This window comes from Fundulus heteroclitus, chromosome 9 (genome assembly GCF_011125445.2).
Source record: "Fundulus heteroclitus isolate FHET01 chromosome 9, MU-UCD_Fhet_4.1, whole genome shotgun sequence".
Classification (NCBI taxonomy): domain Eukaryota; kingdom Metazoa; phylum Chordata; class Actinopteri; order Cyprinodontiformes; family Fundulidae; genus Fundulus; species Fundulus heteroclitus.
Genome location: NC_046369.1, coordinates 25,798,258 through 25,817,521, shown reverse-complemented (window position 1 = coordinate 25,817,521; position 19,264 = coordinate 25,798,258). Strand labels below are relative to the sequence as shown.

General features: G+C 41.5%; 1 protein-coding gene across 1 annotated transcript in view; it reads right to left on the bottom strand.

Annotated features, from left to right (window-relative positions):
* Positions 1-65: 65 nt before the first annotated feature.
* The window catches only part of ell (elongation factor RNA polymerase II), a 56,321-nt gene continuing 37,122 nt past the window's right edge, over positions 66-19,264 (bottom strand). Inside the window, exons 5-12 of the mRNA XM_021317625.2 lie at positions 18,159-18,409; positions 17,908-18,032; positions 10,765-10,840; positions 8,276-8,951; positions 5,868-5,934; positions 4,079-4,250; positions 506-550; positions 66-405 (exon numbers count right to left, since the gene is read on the bottom strand). Of these exons, the coding sequence (XP_021173300.2) occupies positions 301-405; positions 506-550; positions 4,079-4,250; positions 5,868-5,934; positions 8,276-8,951; positions 10,765-10,840; positions 17,908-18,032; positions 18,159-18,409 (1,517 nt within the window). The 3' untranslated portion in view covers positions 66-300. The remainder of the gene's footprint in view (positions 406-505; positions 551-4,078; positions 4,251-5,867; positions 5,935-8,275; positions 8,952-10,764; positions 10,841-17,907; positions 18,033-18,158; positions 18,410-19,264) is intronic.

Here is a 19,264-nt window from a genome sequence, read left to right as displayed (position 1 = left end):
TTCCTCTGTGCACTGAAGGCAGGAGAAAGCCGCTGAGACGCAATCTTTCTGGATCCACTATCCACCATCTACACTCACATACCTGGGCCCCATCCTTAAAGAAAAAAAAAAAAAAAAAAAACAACAACCAGAAAACAAAACGGGGAAAGGCAAAGGAAACAGATCGTGAATCCTGCCGAGCCCCAACAAACGGGATTTGTCCCTTGGTGACGTTTCTTCTAGTGGAAGAGGGATCCAGAGTTTTCCTCTTATCTGCCTGGTTTCCAGGGATAACAGGGAAACAGTCTCCAGTAACTGCGCTTAAAGTTGCTGATGGTCGTACGTCGCGATAAGTTTCTTTATATGGGCCAGTTTGTTGTGTAGATATTCACAGCGGTTCTTCTCTTGGCTATAGTTTGGATTAGTCTGCAGGGACAGAAGCACAAAGTCAGAACCTGATCGTCTGCCCCCCCCCCTCCACCCTCCCCCCATCGTTACTGATAATTAATAGTAAAAAATAACTTACCTTTTTTATTTTATGATACTCTTGAAGTATCTGATTGTGGATCGACTGTTAGGAAAACACAAAGATGAAGAGATTATATAAAAAAAGATTGAATCAGTTTATTCTTAATTTATATAATGTTTCTGTAGGTTACATTTCAGGCTTTAAGCTTCTTGTGGTCCGTCTAATGATTGTGTGCCCCCCTCCCCCCCAGCAGCATTTCAAGAAAGATTTGGCCCACCAGTACAGGTGGCTGCTTCAGGTGACATTTTTATTTAAATACCAGCAAAAGTATTACAGACACATAGGATCTTACAATTAGAAATGTTACATGTACAACAGGCTGAATTAATCGTAACAACCACACTTTTTACATTCCCTTTAATTTCCTATTAAATAGGAGCACGTCTATCCAATGACTTTTACTCAAATGCAGACGTTAGTGTATTAACTTTTGGAATTAATTTATGAAAATAGGCTAAATAGAGCAAGTATTGTCAAGGTAATGCTAAAACAAACCCTGTTCTTAACAGAATTCATTTTTTTTCCAATCAGGTCAAAAATAATTTGCAAACCGGATGAACATCTTTTAATAAGTCAAATGAGCAAAACCATTTTTCTTAAAACTCCTGGATCTACACTGATTTACAAATCCCTCTCAGAACCGAAACGCTGACTCATTTGTTTAATTAAAAATGATCAGATTTTGTAAAGCAGTTAAAAAAATAAATAAAATCACAAAATTTTTATTCATTTTTTGGCCATTAAGTGCTTCAGACGTGACAATGCTGAAGCACCATGGACATCCCTCGCCTATATGATTAAAAAAGGGACAAAACAAATACCTACTTATGTTATAAAGTAAGTTAAATTTAAATTAAATAGTTTACTTAAATTGATCTTTTTCCAGTGCTGGCATGTGACTGGAGTCTGGTAATGTATATCTTTGTTGATGTGCCCATTCTATATTGCATAATTAAGACGCTGGCTGTGGATACCAACCATAACAATTTTTTTTTTTTTATCTCCCTAAACATACAACTTCAAACCAGTATAAGGAGCACAATTCTTTCAGGTGTTTGCAGATCAGGATGAATATTTGAATATTTGGATGTGAACTATTGAAAGGGCTAAATCCTTCATCATGGGTAGAAATGCACCAATCAGGGTTTTCCTGATTGGAGGTCTGACTAACCAAATGTGATATTGACTGATACCAAATAAGCTGGTTGGACAATGATTAATGAAAGACAAAAAAACATTTTCTGCTGATTCAATGATAGAGGGAAGAGCTCCGAATTGAACAGAAAACAAAGGATTTAAAATATTATCCCCATCAGTTTTTATCTCAAGTAAAAAACGAGCGTCCAAGTTCAGTTGACAGGCTGGAAACGGTGGGAGTTCGTCACCCAGCCAAGAATGCCCTGGCTATCCTCGCTTGCATGTCTATTTTTAAACCTGTACAACTGGAACCAAGTAAGATAGAAAGAATTATTTTTAAACATGAAACTAGAGGCGTTACAACTTGCAAATCACATTCACAGAGGGTGAGATGATCAGTAGATTGGGAATCGCTGTCAGAGGATATCAATGGTTGTATGGGAAATAAAAAAGTTGAATTTAAAAGTAGATAGTGAGGAAGGGGGGTTTCCTCTACAGAGGCCATCTAGGGTTTAATTCATGACCTTGGGATCTGCTGCATCCCTTTCTCTCATTTCTTAGTGACGCTACATCTAAGCAACAGCCACCCAACGCAGGTTTGTAAGGCTGGAAGCTACTGTCTGACTTTCACTAAACTGTAGGAATATATAATAATAATAATAATAATAATAATAATAATAATAATAATAATAATAATAATAATAATAATAATAATATTGTGCATAATGCAGTCCTCATGCAAATCCTTCACAACAGATGTGATTTTTGTTTTGTTTTTGCCTCCTGCTTTACAACAAGGAGCACATCTTAAAAAACAAGGTTATGAACACCTAATTTATTTTAGGTGGTTTGAAATTAACTTTTTTGTGCAACTTTTTCTTTAATTGACAATTATGAGACGGACCGATATTACATTTCTGTGTCTAGAAAAGGGAAATGTTTATTATCTTTGTGGTTTACTGCATTGTTTAGCCATTTCTTTAGCCAAAACAAACTTATTACATACATATTGAAGCTTGGCATGAAAGGGTTGCATCGATCAACAATTGGAGTTAAAAAAAGTACATTTGGGGTGTCGTGTCGTCTGCTGGTTCTGGTCCACTCAGTTTTCTGAACTCCGCCGTCAACGCAAACATCTAAAAAGAACTGCAAACAGGGAACTAAAAGTAAAACAAATCTTCTTGAAAAGAGTATTTGTCCTTGATTTGAGCAGGAAAGTTTAAATGATCTGCCAATGGAATATGATTTTATGCACTTAAAATAAGAACAGCTCTTCTCCATCATCTTATTTAAAGTACAATATGCCTAATTATCTTTATTAAGGGTCAAAATACTCATTCCATTGGCAGATAATCGTATTTACTTGCTCAAATCAAAGACAAATACACTTATTTCAAGAAGACTTTATATACTTTTAGCTGCGTTTTTACAGTGAGGATATTTTAGAGCGCTTCATGCTCCCTGCTGCTGACCAGCTTTGTGTCCGTTTCATTTTCCAGCAGGACTTGCCGACTGGCCACAGCGCCACAGGTAAACAAAAGGCTATCAAGGCAACACGGGTTCCCATTACACCTCAGTAGAACCACAGGCTGAACTCCATGCCACGCCGCGTTGATGCGGTAATTTAAATAAAAAGGAGGCTCGATAAGCATCAAGTGCATAGAAAGGACCATACATTTATATTGTCTTGCTTTGTTTGACCTTTTGTAATATTCAAATCTTTGGAGCCACTGAATTCTGGGTTTCATAATCTGTAAATTATCCTCAAAATTAAAACAAATAAAGTTTTACTCTGTGATGAATCTATTTAAATTTCTGAAATTAGGGACATTTTTTTTTTTTTTACTTGTTCTTGATATTGTAATTTAACGCACTGCACCTCTATGTACAGATAAGCTCCAGCAGACCTGTTCTATGGTAGGTCTTAAACGGTTTATTTTAACGCATTTAATAAAGAACGAAGAACAAATCCCTGATTTTTCAACATGCAAGCTGCTGAACCCCGACCAAAAACGGTGAATAGAAAACAGGCTGATTCCATTTGCTGGTTTACTGTTTAGTACATGTTGAATTATGGGGTGTGTGGCTTTTTTTCACAGCACAATAACATCTGAATTTCTCTGTCAGAGTAACAAATCAGGAAAAACAAAAAAACAAACTGATCCTGCAAATGAAAAATAAACTTGGTGGAAAGAGCAATGAATGAATAGCCCAACAAATTTAGGGCAGAAGTAAATCTAATTTACGGCATATTAAGAACAATCTAGGTGTATTTAAGACTTCTTATTGCCTGAAAAGAACAGGTTTTCAGACTTGTTATGACATTTCTGTACCTTGCAGAAACCCTGTTTTTTTTTTTTTTTTTTTTAATCATTTTTGGGTCAGGCTTTATTCAGAGCATTACTTTGTGTGTGTGTTGTTTTTCATATGTACCTTGTACTTGTCTGTGCCTTGCTGCAGCTGCTTCAGCTCGTTGTCGAGCACGGTGAACTGCCGGGTGATGCCCTCTATCCGAGCATGCAGACCCCGGTACTCACTGTACTCTGCGTTGAAATCGTTTTTATACCTTTGCCGCTGCTCCGGGGAGTTGATCACTGTGTACTTCCTAGGATTGAAATTACAGGAAATAAGAGCAAAAAAAAAAACACAAAAATGAAACTTGCACTTGATATAAAAGTTTTAATTGCTTCCTCAGAGGAATAAACTATTGGCTTTATCTCAGAGAGATGCATACAGTGTTCGTTTGGTGACACAGCACCTTTGCAGCACCTTGTTGGAGCTTCACCCACCCCCACCCTACACAATAACTACACAAACATGTTTTTATGCCGTTTATATGATTTTTCTAGACATACGTTTATTTCCCTGCAGTACAAAACACCCTTATAAATCATGATTAGTTAAAATAAATACATAAATATCTCTTTATATACAGTCATGTTCAATAGATTTGGCTCTACGCTTCCCCAGGAGAGAATGCTGCTTGTCGGGACTTTGATGCAATCAACTGGTTTCCTTATATAGGACATTTTTGACCAATCAGTATAATATGACCCAATCTGTATAATATGATTGAACTTGACTTTGTAAAGTGCCTTGAGATGACATGTTTCATGATTTGGCGCTATATAAATAAAATTGAATTGAATTGAATAGATTTAAAGGTTCATTTCTTTCAGTAACTCTGTTCCCTCAAGGGAAACACAATATATAGATTAACACAGACTGATGATGTTTTAAATCCTTTATTTCTGTTAATTATGATTTTTCCCTAATAAAAACACAGCATTTAGGATTAGAATAAATTTTTTTTTTTTTTTTAAAGAACTTTTAATCTGACAAACAAGCTTCTTGGAAATGCATATTCTAATTTATTGAATATGACTGTATAAGAATCACAGCTGTGGACTCTGACTTGACAGACGTATCTTGGACTCCTGACTAAATTGCAGCATTGAGAGAGATCTGCGGCGGCCACAGTTGGAGCGTGTTGCCAGAAAGGGAGTAATCACACGTTTTCAGCACTCTGGCAAACACCTGCCTTCCTCGCTCCTGTCTCCTCTGTCTCACTGTGGCACAAACTGAGCTGATCTTCAGACTGCCAGAAGACAGGTTTTATCGTTGCTAGGGATGTGGCCTTTCTAAATGAATACTATCAGAGTCCTTCATTAAAGCCCTGCTATTGGCTGTTGGGACTGTGTGGTTTGATGACTGCCACGCCCTCAGCAAGCCATGCAACTGCAACTTGCAAACACAAACTTATTTAAAAAAAAAAAACACAAATTCATTGCACAGGGGTCTGAAAAACTGCATTTTTAAGCTGTACGCATTACTTTCTTGATCTGACTAATCTAATTTCTGCTATTACTGTTATTATTAGTGTTTTTTCAAAGAGATGGAACCAATCTGGTCCAATGCTACTATTGCTGCTTATCACATTTTGGCAGATTCCAACCTGAAAGTTGAAGTTTAAAGCCAAAACATTGTTGCACGATTACTTATGAAGTCCATTGAATAGTATAACCAGCAGTGTCTATGTTTTAGGTCGGTTAGCTTATACACAACCACCAGTAGAAAACAAAATGTTTTAGTAGAGTTTTGCATCAGACAATATTAGGTGTGGAGCAGATATGGGACGAGGGATGCCTTTGATTGAGATTGGGGACAATAAATCCCAGATTCTATATTCTGCACCAATTTAGTAAAAATACTCGATACTCACAATAAATAATCTGCCACTTCTGGAGATGATGAAGGAATACTGGTAGTTTTGCACATCCCATTCAGATCTGAAACAAAAATGAGAATTTAAACTTTTTTTCAAAACAATGTAGCATCCCAAGACTTTCCAATCATAAACTTCTTAGGTACAAACTATACAAATCTCCTTAGGAATAAGGAGAGCTTATTGGTCCGTCAGTGAGATGTACTTTGAGTGGACAGTTGCATCATAAATTAGAAGACAGACCAAAGGGCAGTTTCTTTCAGTAATTCAGTTCAACTAGGAAAACACGTATAGATTCATGATCTGTGTGATATAGTTCATATGTTTCTACAGCTAAGGGTGTCTGGCATCCTCTTCCTTTTGACAACACTGTATAGACTCTCTGTTGGGTTTGCAATGCCTTGCAAAAGTATTCACCCCCCCCTTTGGCTTTTCAACCATTTTGTCACATTCCAACCTGTAACTTAAATGCTTTGTAAAATCTTATTGTATGTGATGGGTGCAACTACTGACCATCAGAAATGACACAATTAGCGAAATGAAGGCATCCAGCTGTGTGCAGTCCAAGTGTCACATGACCTGTCAGGATAAACAATTTTTTTCTGAAAGGCTGCAGCAGCAGCACTAAGCAGGAGGCATCACACCGTGAAGACCAAGGAGCTTTCCAGACAAGTCAGGGACAAAGTTGTTGAGAAGTTCAAGTTATAAAAAAAAAAATCAAAATATTTAATGTTCCCCCAGAGATCAAATCAATCAGCTTCATATGGAAAGCACCTAGTGCCACAAGAAAACTGCCAGGAGAGGATCGCCTACCAGAACCCTCAGACCAGGCCAGGATAGCATAGAGACCAAAGGTAACCCTGGAGCCGCTGCAGAGCTCCTCAGCAGAGACTGGAGGATCTACTTATAGGACCACGATAAGCTGTACGTGCCGTAGAGCTGGGCTTTAAGGAAAAATGGCCAGAAAAAAAGCCCCTAGTGTTGAAAATAAGAAGGTATGTTTTGATTTTGCACGTGGGCATCTCCCCAAATCTGTGAAGGACGGTGCTCTGGTCAGATGAGACTACAATTTGACTTTTTGACCACCACAAGTCATCACAGGCAGAACCTGTTAGCCCACCTGTGCTTTGAGACTGGGACGGAGGTGCCACAATGTGCTGGAATGGCCTAGTCAAAGTCCAGACATATATTTAACTGAGAATCTGAGGTTAGACTTGAAGATCGCCGCTCACAAGCAAAAACCATCCCACATGAAGGAGCTGGAACAGTTTTTCCCTTGAGGCGTGGGTAAAAATCCCAAATGCCAGATGTAGCGAGCTCAACGACTGATCCAGAGCCCCCTGCAGCTGGAATCGATGCAGAAGGCGGCTCTGCAAAGTACCGACTTTATAGGGAGGTGAACAGCAATGTACGCTGAAGTTTTGTCCTCCTTATTGTTTGCTTCAAAAAATAAAAACAAAACAACAATTAAACCCATTCTGAAAGTTGAAGGCATGTTCTGTAAATTAAATGGTGCAAACTCAAACAATCTGTCACTTCCAGGCTGCTGGGCAACATAACAGGAAAAATACCAAGGGGAGGTGAATACTTTTTTCCAAGGCACTGTAATCTAGTACCAACCAGGTACATCATGGTCATGAAGAAGTCTTGAATGAAGCACGACATGCACTAAAAACGTTCTGGTAGACGTTCTTGATAAAAACCCAGTGAACCGACACCAGCAGATGTCATGGCTCCTCAAATCATCAGCGACTGCGAAAACTTTTCTCTGACCCCCAGGAAACTTGGACTCTGTATTTCTGCAATCATTCCAGAGTGGGAGCTGGAAATTCATCTGAAAAGAGGACTTTGGACCACTGAGATACATAGCTTGTCCATCTCCCACAGTGGGCTCTGTCCTACAATACTGACAAAGTTGAGATCATCCCTGGTGCCTGTGCACTTTGTTTATAAAACACATTTTCCTTCCACTCAACTTTCCATTGTTATCTGAATAAGCGGCCAGCTTCTTTGGTAAAGTACCTTTGTACGCCGTGTTCTTCATGACTGTGTTGGCCACAACCATTTGTGTAGTAAAGAAAAGCTTTCATTCACTGTTCTTTTTCATCAGCTTGTAGTTTATCCAGTTAGCTTTAAGCCATAATCATCAAAATGAACAGGAATCATCACCTGACATTCTACCGTACTGAGATGCGCCTGCATGCCCGTCCTAACGAGGAAACCTCGCTGAAGAACCGATCAGAGAATATTTTAGGTCAAGCTGAACAGCAGGGGTCTCACTAGTCAGCGAGAAGCTTGCAGGTCATGTGATTCCTCACCTACTCACTGGGATGACTGACATGCCTGTCCACAAAGTAGTATTTTATTGAGAAATATCTTGATGCATTGCTGTGTGCTGGTGTTACCTGTGCTTTTAAATGCAATACTGTTGTTCTTGAAGTTTCTCAGGCTCGTCTCACAGCTTGCTTTGGGCTCAGACGCCGCTTCCTGACCGACCTTTTTCCCCTTCTCTCTCCCTTTCCCCTTGTTCTTGCTTTTCTCCTTGTCTTTATGCTTTTTTGACTTCTTTTTAGGTTTGTTGTTAATGGCGGGAGGGCTATTGTCCAGCGGGCCCTCCAGCACAGTGTGCCCGGAGGATGACGTGCCGATGCAAGGCGCGTAGGCCACCGTCGACGCGGACAGGAACGACGGCGGCTGACTGAGCCGCTCGGACAGCGCCGTCTCCTGAGAGTCGCAGTCCCGCCCGTTGTTGCTGGAGTCGTTGCTGACGTCCGACAAAGCCTCAAAGGGACGAGGGATGTCAAGCAGCGGGAGCGGCTGGGAGGCGGACGTTACGCCGCCTTCGGACGTCGACCCCGCCGCTGCGGGCGCCGTTGAGGGCACCGTTGCGGGTGCTGCTGCAGGCGCTGCTGCAGGCGCCGCTGGGGGCGCCACGGCGGGCACCAACGCGGCAGAATCTCCTCTGCCGCAGGACGGCCCGAGCTTCCCGTTCACCTGGACCGTTGCAGCCTTGCTGGCAAGGTGTGATATTCTGGGCTTTTTGTTGGCAAGAGGATCAATGAAGTCAGCAGCAGGTCGCTTCTGGCAGAGTAAAAAGAAAACGAAAAGTCAAGAAAGGGTGAAATATAATTGCAATAGCGTTTCCCAGTACAAAGGATTATATTAGAGAAAGGCTTTGTTTGACCAGGCCTACACCAGTGAGCGGCAGTCCCAGACTGCTGAAATGGGTTATTTCAGATCAGGAAAGAGAAATCAAGAGCCACCAAATTATTAGTGTTGCCTCTTCAAGACTAAACATAAAAATCATTAAGGTCACAGTGATCTTTTCATTCTTCCAACACTAAGAATCTGACATTAATATAGCAGCGAAACCAACCAAACCACAGATGACAAGTCTTCCAGTGATCTCAACAGCGTACAAAACCGTTTTTTTAAAAAAGGTTAAATTTTTTTATATGAAAACAAACGATGCAAAGTAAAAAACGCACAAAAAAAAAAGAAACGTCTGCCTCTAATGTCACATATCTCCTGAAAACCTAAGCCGAGAAACTAAGTGTTTGATGGGAAGGAGGTGAAGAATGAAATGCTCGGATGAAATGACTTTGTTGAAGAACCTTTTGATTCAATTTCAGCAGTCGGTCTCGTGTTAATGTTTCGTATCAATTTTTGTAAAGCTTTACCTGGAAATAAAGTTCAGCTCTCCATGAGGCTTTTTAAAGTTATTTAAAACCTTCAACTACAGCCACAGTTTCCCCAAAGAGCCTACGTGGAATCAAAGGGATCACACCGTAAAAGAAAGGTATTGGTCAGGAGAAGAGGAACGCAACTAAAAAAAAACATTCAAATAGCTAAAATTTCTCAAAACCCGTTTGGGTAAATGTGTTACGGACCATTTTACCTCATCAAACTTTACCTTACCAAAAGGTCTTTTCTGTCACAACAATCTACAAACGTCATACCTAGAGTATAAAGAAAATGGAGGCAGGCCTATGATCTGGGATTACGTCTCTTTAGATGCTACAGAAACCCGTGAGGTCAATTGAAAACGGCCACGGATGAGACGTACCCTCACAAACTGAACAAACATTGCCAAGTCAGGGGGTTGGATGCTGAGGAGACTCCTCCCACAGAAGAATGATGGAATAAACTCAATTAAAAACACGATCAACAAAGTAGTTTAAATGTGTGCACATTTATGCAACCAAGTTTATGCAACTCTTAAAAATTGTTCTTGCAAACAGTTTTTTTTTTCTTTTTTTGCTGGCTTATACAGGATATTTGGCACTTAAAGGGTGCAATAAGGAGGTTAACAGGATGTTTCACTTTTGAAAGCCACCGCACTTGTCCAGTGAGTCGGAAAAAAATGCATTGTGGAACTTCCTGATTTAACCTAGATCAACCTGAGCGTTACTCTCTGTGGCATTTGGTGACGTTCTTGTAAGAATTAAGCCACAAACTAATCCTTCAGCACGGCCGTCTTTTGTGTTTGCACGCCTGTGCGTCTGCGTTGCGTTTGCCGAGGGAGGGACCGGGAAAATTAGGGCATACCAGTAAGGTGGAAGCCACCTGAAGGGAGCAGGTTCTCGTTTATCTGCCTGATTGAAATGGAAATAATACAAACCAACAACCATAACGAGACAGGCACTTCACATTAACTTGTAAAATAAATATACAATCTAGAGGGAAAACGTAAAGAAAATAAAAAAAGTTGGAGCAAACTTATAAAAAGCTTCATAAATAAAGTGGAATGGTCAGAAAACACACTCAAAAGCTCAGCTTCCTTTGCCTTAACCTCCCAGTTAACATGTGTTTCCATAAAGTAAAAGTGTGTCAGGCCTCGTGCTTGGAGCGCGTGAGGGTGACCACCAGGTGGACGAGGGAAGACGGTACTCACCTGAGACGGAGAACTGGATCCCAGCTCTTTGGGAGGACTCTCTGGTACCGGTGCAGAACCGGCCTGGGCCTGTTTTCTGTGTGAATTCATACAATCACAGGGGGAGAGGCAAATAAGTAGCCGGAAAATATTACAGCCATGGCTAAAGTTGGTGTTACAGTGTCAGCAGCATTTCATTCCCTTTGAAGTCTTTATTATGCAAAATCCATTGTATTTTATTGGGGTTTTCTGAGATACCGCAACACAAAAAGGTGCATAACTGAAGTGGAAGGATGCATGATACATGGTTTTCAATTTTGTTGACAATTAACAACCGGAAGACAGACATTCATTTGTACTGAGACCAGTGTTGTAGTCAAGTCACTATGCCTTGAGTCCGAGTCCAGGTTCGAGTCACCAGTGTTCAAGTCCGAGTCAAGTCCAAGTCATTAAAAAAAAAATCCGAGTCGAGTCCGAGTCGAGTCCACTACTCATCCGAGTCAAGTCCGAGTCGAGTCACTATTGATCCAAGTTCGTTGTAGGAACATGCCGTGACGTGTGATGTATGACATGAAGCAGTAACATTCCATTGCACTAATAACTCTTTCGCTGTAGTTACCCTTGGTTTTACTCGGTAAAACGACTGCTTTTTCCAAGTCTAAGACGTCTCCTAACCATGGTTTTTAAACATTGTTGTTATGGAACGTGCAACAGCGACTCGAGGTACGCTGACAGGCCGCATATGAAGGATGTTAAAGCCGCAAGCGGCGTCGATCGGCCCTCGCAGCCAAGCGCACTCCGGCCTATTGGCCACCGCCGCGGCTCTGGCCGGCGGGCGGGGTTCGCTCACCGCCGCGGTGCCGGCCGGCCGGCGGGGTTCGCGCACCGCCGGCCGCCCGCCCGACATATCTGGTGCAGATCGGTCGTTGCAGCGAGGAGATACAGCCGTTGGATAATGATAATGCATTTGGCCACCGGACCGGACTAAATTGTTCGGCGGGCCGGAAAATTTATACCGATTCTTGGACGGTGACTACAAACAGAAAGAAACGGCCATGAACGCCGAGCAGGAGAAAAACAACGACTTACCTTTCTATCAACTCGGCCGGTTTTTCCAGGCTTTCCAAGCCCTCGACACTCAAGCCATCGTTTGAGCTGAACGTTGGTATGTTGTTCCACAGTTCTACCAGTAAAATGGGCGCCTGGACATCCTCTTGTGAAAGTTTAACAGCTGTAAAGTCGGTCATATCCTTGTATCTGTTGCACGTGTAACGGCTGGTTGCTACGAGCGCTCTCACACTGTTTGCCCTTCCTTAGCGGCAAGGGGCGTTGCTCATGAGATGGTGACGTCACGTGCGCGGTACGACATTTAGATATTAAAATCATACACCAAATAATATTCTAATGACATATTAAAATTATAGCCTAATGATTTAAAAAAAAAAGTCGAGTCTTTTTCTCAATTTCCGAGTCAGAATGATCTGAATGTAGGAGTCCGAGTCCAAGTTCGAGTCATCAGTGCTCAAGTCCAAGTCAAGTCACGAGTCTCTAAATTTAGCTAAAGACTCGGACTCGAGTTCGAGTCTCGGACTCGAGTACTACAACACTGACTGAGACCCCTTGACCTTTGTCCCATAAATAAAATCCATGCATTCAGATAGCAGCTAAAAAAACAGAGTCAATCTGTGTGCAACGCAATCTCAGTATAAATGCTTCGGTTCTGTAAACCACAGAGGTTTTTAAAGCACCTTAGGCAACAAACGGATTATGAAGACAAAGAAACACAGCAGACGGGCCAAAGATCGAGTTATTGAGAAATTACATTTCAGAGCACCGCCTCATTTAAACATCCAAAACTGCGTTTGTGCCGTACTCTTTTTGCAAACTCCCAAAACGTGGCCGTCCAATTAAACTGACAGGGCGGGCAAGGAGATCTTTAATCAGAGAAGCAACTAAAACACTGGGGGAGCTGCAGAGATCCACTGCTCAGGTGGGAGAACCTGTTAACGGCACAAAGCCGTTGTTGAAAGAAATGCCATCAGAGGTCCTGTTTGCAGATTTTCACAAACAAGCAAAGATGTGGAAGAAGGTTTTCTGGTCAGGAAGGATCAACATGTAACTTTGTGGACAACATGCGAAACGTCTTACAGGAAACGTTCCTTGAACACAGCATTCCTATGGTAGAGGCATCAGCATACTACGGGGATACTTTAGTTTGACCTCAGCTGGTCAGAGTTGATGGTGCATGAAGCAAAACGCAGCACAACGCTGGCAGAAAACCTGTTGGTGGTAGGAAAATGACAGGAACCCTAGACATACAGCCAGAGCTACACTGGAAAGGTTTTAAATCAGAGCAGATTAATGGCTAGGATGGCCTAGTCAAAGGCCAGAAATAAACACAACTGAGCATCTAAGACTCAGTTTGAGCTATTTTGCCAAAACAAGAATGGGACAAAATGTAGGTCTCTCTATGCGCATACAAGACTGATAAACTCCAAGAGACTTTCAAATTTAGTCGCAGCAAAAGGTGTTTCTACAAAGTATTTGATCAGAGGGGCTGAATAAAAGTGGATTTGCGGTCGTTTGGACCTGCAACCCGAATTTGATCTCTGAGATTTGATCACAATATTCTCCTAGAAAGACTTGAACATATTGTAGGGATTAAGGGGAAAGCATTAGGCTGGTTTAAAACTCATCTGTCTGACAGATTCCAGTTTGTTCATGTTAATAATAAATCTTCAAACTCTAGGGTCACTTGTGGAGTACCACAGGGGAGCTATCAGGCTCCTCTCCTGTGGAACCAACTCCCAGTTTTGATCCGTGAGGCAGACACCCCGTCTACTTTTAAGACTAGACTTAAAACTTTCCTCTTTGACAAAGCTTATAGTTAGAGTGGCTCATGTTACCCTGAGCTACCTCTATAGTTATGCTGCTACAGGCTTAGGCTAATGGAGGACATCTGGGTCTATTTCTCTCACTCTGCTGAGTTCTCCTACTGTTCTCCAATTTGCATGTTTGATGTCATTTAAACTTTTAACTTTTTGTTCTCTGTCTTGTTGTCTCTCTGCTCTGTCTTTTGTAACCCCCAGTCGGTCGAGGTAGATGACCGTTCATACTGAGCCTGGTTCTGCTGGAGGTTTTCCTTCCCGTTAAAGGGGAGTTTTTCTTTCCACTGTCGCTTCATGCTTGCTCAGTATGAGGGATTGCAGCAAAGCCATGGACAATGCAGACAACTCTCCCTGTAGCTCTACGCTTCTCCAGGAGTGAATGCTGCTTGTCAAGACTCGATGCAATCTGCTGGGTTTCCTTAGAAAGGAAACTTTTTGACCAATCTGTATAATCTGATTTACTTTGACTTTGTAAAGTGCCTTTAGATGACATGTTTCATGAATTGCAGTTATATAAATAAAATTAAATTGAAAATATTCCCAGCAACAGAAAGCGAAAAGCTCTTTTAAGGCAAATTGTATTTGTCATCAGGTTTACTGCCATTCGGGTAGTCAAGCTTTCATTCTGAAACCAGCATTTGGCGTCCTTTACTTGGTTCATTTCAACATGTTTAGAGCCTTTAGATTTAAAAATGCGCCATCAAACAACTCCGACCACAACAAAAACCCGTGAGCCTCCATCTCCTTCATGACAAGTAAATTACATGGAGGCGAACTTCAGAGACAAGTTACAGCTGCTGCGTGAAGCTGAGTGGGTAGCTATGACAACTGTGAAGGAGGAGGTACTTGACAGAGCGCCGTTTTCATCACAAACAGATTATGCTAATCCTCAGTGTTTAAACCCACACGCATCCCAAAGTTTAACCTCGTTTAATGCGCTTTTTTTTTTTTAAAGAAATATCTCGCGGATAACTCACATTCTCTGATCTCAGACAGAGCCGAGTGTTTATTTTATAGCTTTACAACTGTGGCAGCCTGTTGGAGACTAGCGAGACAGCTGCCCCGACACTCTGCAGTGGCAGGAAGAAAGTGAGAGCTAGAGAATATGGCGCTGCGGCTCACTTTGAGAAGCGATGCCATTTGGCCGGTGGGATCACGAAAACACTGACTGCACGCTTGTGTTTGTTCCTGAGCCGCTTTACTCCTGGCCACCCCCACACAGAGCTTGCGTGGCTGCACCACTCTCATCGGCTCTGGAAGACGCTCACTTTTAGCTTCTTTTCTTCTTCTTCTTCTTTTTTTTTTCAGCCAAGAAGTCCAGGTATGAAAAGAGCCTCATATTGCAGCAGAGCAAGCTGTTAGGTGGCAGCAGCCAAACAAGGAGCTGTGTTGTTATGAAGCCGGCCAAACCGAGACAAACCGATCTTCTCTGTGACGACTGAATGAAGTCTCAGCATTAAAATCAAGCCATCAATCCCGTTTTTATGCAAGTGTTTCACGCACACCAATGGTTAAAGAGGCAAGCGTTGACACTGCATGGTTTGCTTGCTCTGGATTAAAAGTGCACAAACGGAGATTACACTGCAAAAACGGATCTAAAAACAAGTAAAATGTTCTTAAAGTTAGTCTATTTGTCCTTGATTTGAGCAGGTAAATAAGATTATCTGCCAATGGAATGAGTATCTTTGCCCCTAAAATAAGATAATTAGACATCCTGCACTTGAAATAAGACGATGGAGTTGAATTGTTCCTATTTTAAGTGGAAAAATCTTACTCCATTGGCAAATCATCCTATTTACCTGCTCAAATCAAGGACAAATACACCAATTTAAAGAAAATTGTAATTATTTTTAGTTCTGTTTTTGCAGTGTAGATTTTGGTGGCTGCAGTTGCGCAGACAATGCTGCATGACACGCTCCAAAATAGACTCGTCCCTGCCCCGCCCCGGTTAAATAAGGGCGCGCGGTTGTGTGTGTCTGCTGAGTGGCCTGCCCCGCCGGCAGGGAGGCAGGGACAGCGAGTGAGACGAGCGGCAGGCCAGCACGGCTGAACCTTGGACGGGTGCCGCCTCACATGCTCGTCAGCATGTGCAGGAACACCGTTGCATCATGTGCGCGCCAGTCATGCCGCGCCGCTGCTCCTGCGTGACTTGCTGCATGAGCTCCAATCTCTAGAGGAACTAAGGCGGGGGAGGCAGAATTAGTAGGAGGCTCTGGTTGTTAGTCAGCTGATGAACTCCCAAACCGAGTGAAATGAGACACAGAGAGAAGGAGCAAATATGCACTTTTTTTTTATAACAAAACAGGTCTGTGAGCCCGATGAGACGCACTGGGAATTAAAGGAAATGCATTTAGGGGGAGCCAGACCAGCAGCAAGCGCTACCTTTGTAAAACTGATAACTCGAGACTATAAAGTTCATCTGCTTTATTCTATCTGCTGCACTGTTAAGCAAGTCTTAACAGACAAGCAAAAAAGGAGCAGAACAAACTAAAGCAAAAACATGGAGCACAGCACAAAGTGTTTTATGTCATTCAACTATGTTAGTGGGAAACTAAAAAAAAAAGAAAAAAAAAAAGACAACTTTAGGTGGATTAAAAGCAATGTATCTTAACGGGCTTCTGCATTAGACTGCTCAAATGGATGCAGAACTCATTAGGGTCATTGTTAAAAAAAATCCTATAGTTGTAGTTGTGCTGGAGGCATGTATGGTTGTCAAGTCACCAAAAGTTCAAAGCCTATTGAGACCAAGAAAAATACTGGATACTCCATTCCGTTATTAATCTGCTGGAGAAAAATGCTGACGGTGTGGATTTCTTTCTAGTTAAGATCAGGAAAACTAAATCAATAACAGCATGATGGTATTCTTTATGACCTTCATTTGTGCAAAACCAAAAGGCAGTGGTAAAATATCAGCAGCCATTGAGATAGAAAGTAAATAACTTTAAAGCGTCATTTCCCAACAGGTAATTAGAGAGCAGATGTCTTGACAAGGAACTGGTCTGTGCAGATGTATCCAGCAGCAGCAGCCTTGCCCAGCGTCTGGCTTTCTGCTAGTTTGACATCACATTTTCTTTGGTGAGTCAGCAGGGTTGGGTGTCATTTACTAGAAATGCCTCTCTAAGTTTTCTTTTAACTCAACCTTGTATCTATCCATCTGTAGCTCAGCTGACATAAGGCCTTCTCGATATACTGGGTTGTTTTTCCTGGAGCTCTTCCTCGTGGGCAAAATGCCTCCGAGCAACTTTCCTGCTTCTGTCTTTTAGAAAAAAAAAAAAAAAAAAAAAAACAGGATCACAAAGACTCTTCTCCAGGACGTACTTGATATCTTACAGGAGTTTCAATACTCCTAGCATCGGCTCTCCTTTAAGGTGTCATTGTTCAGGAAAGGCTGCTGAGGAGCAGCAGAGCATCAGTGAGTCAACTTAGAAAAATGAAAAGGACTCAGTTTTCGCAATGTAAATGCGCATTAAAAAAATTATATATATATATATATATATATATATATATATATATATATATATATATATATATATATATATATATATATATATATATATATATATGTATATATATATATATATATATATATATATATATAAATAAATCTCTTTATCAAGGGTTCCGATAAGTGTGAAGAGCTGTACAAGATTCAGCTGAACATGCTGGAATAAGCGGCTGCAGAAAGACCTTTCAGTGTTAACGCGGAGAGTGAAAAACATCTCAGCTTCTAAAAACTGAACGGCCTCTTCGCTAATGTTAGCAGGGATATGCTGACTGGATGTCTAAATAAAACTATTACTCTATGACCGTCGTTCCTGTAAGCGGACATTCAGGATCACGGCAGGACTCAGTTTGCACGAGTTGTGGCACACCTTAACCTGAACGTGTAACCTATCGCTTTAAAAAGCAACCGTCACAGTATCAATGCACACTTATCTCCAATGTTTTGTTACGTTTAAAAAAAAAAGTTCAATTCTATTCAAAAAACAGGAAAGTTCACCTATTTTCAGCTTTTTTCCCTTTTTATAAATAAATAAAAAACAGAAAAATGTGTGCATTTGCGTTCAGCCACCCTGAGTCTATTATTCCCTACACAACACTATAAGCTGAGTAAGATTGTATGGAGGCAATTGTTTGCACTGGATTTTTTTTATATGGGTGTGAAAACAGTTTAGATTCTTCATTTAACAAAAATAAAAACCAAGCATCGTTTTCCTTCCACTGTTTCGTGTTGGCCTACAGACTTACAAACCGAACCAAACACAGGTTGACATACCTGAACAAGATTCTCTTGAGAAGCTGCTGATCTCCCTCCGTGTACCCGGGCCAATCCTTCTGGACCTCCTTATACATAAAATCCTTCAATGTGAAGGTATTTTCTTTCCCATTTAGATTGGCAACCTAAGAGCAGGAATGGAGCAACGGGTTAGTACACTAATCTCTGAATAATGAGGGGCTGACAATAAGTGCGAGTGGAAAAAGGGAAATGGTTGATGTAGGAGCCGTTTCCATGTGTGCATGACTCGCCTGTTGCAGGTGGCTGTCCAGGGATTCTTTGTCTAGTTGTGAAAGGCCGTCCTTCTGCAACCTGAGAATCAGCTCGGGTTTTCTGTAAGGTTTCAGGGCCAGCAGGTGGACGAGGCGCTCACGGAGAGGCCGGTGCTGAGTCGTGCATTTCTTCTGCGTGCTGCTGGAGATGAGGACGGGCCGCGACGTCCTCCGCGAGGGCGCCACATCCGAAAGGGCCGGAGCCGGTTTACGGATCTGGACTTTCTTGCCTGAGAAAAAATTAGCCACACACAAAAAGAATTTAGAAACACTTGAAACCATTTTTTAACATTTTACAAATAGTTTTTTTTTTTTTTTTTTGCATTGTATCAACATTAATATAGCGTTCCCATTTTGGATCATTGCTCTCGTTTACTGGAAAATAGGACAACACGGTAGAGATGCACGGAGAAATCAGCTGGTGACTGGAATCAGAACATGTTCATGATTAGGCTGCAAAAGAGAATGACACTTTTAGTAGATAACAGGAAGGCTAAACTCCAAGTTTTTAAGCTGTTATAAACAACGCTGTTTTTGAACGTTGCCTTTTGGAGATCTGAGTTAAGGCCGGGATCCACATTAGCTGCAATGCATCCTGATTAAAATCCCAACTCCATAATCATTTCATCATCATTTTTTTCCTTCTAAACAGTAAAACCAAATTTTACAGCAACTGCCGTCTTACACACACATCGAGATATTCTCTTATCTAATTAATAACCACTCATGGCAGTCTGACCAGAACGAAACCATTCTGAAATTACGTCCTTATACCGTCTTTTATCTGGACCAATAACCTCATGACCCAGAGAGAGAGAGAAAAGCAAAGATTGTTAATCTGCCACAAAATTAGGCCATGTGTTTTCAGAGACACTGATGGGCCTTTTTACCAACATGGGTCCAGTGCTGGCTGCTAGAACCAGTTCAGTACCCGACAACCTGCGAGGGATCCTGAATCTACGTCATTTAGGCTATGTTCACACTGCAGCCTGAAGTGACCCAATTCCGATTTTTTGCGACCTGTATCTGATCTTTTTATGACAGTCTGAACAACACAGATCGGATTTTTTCAAATGCGACCTGTG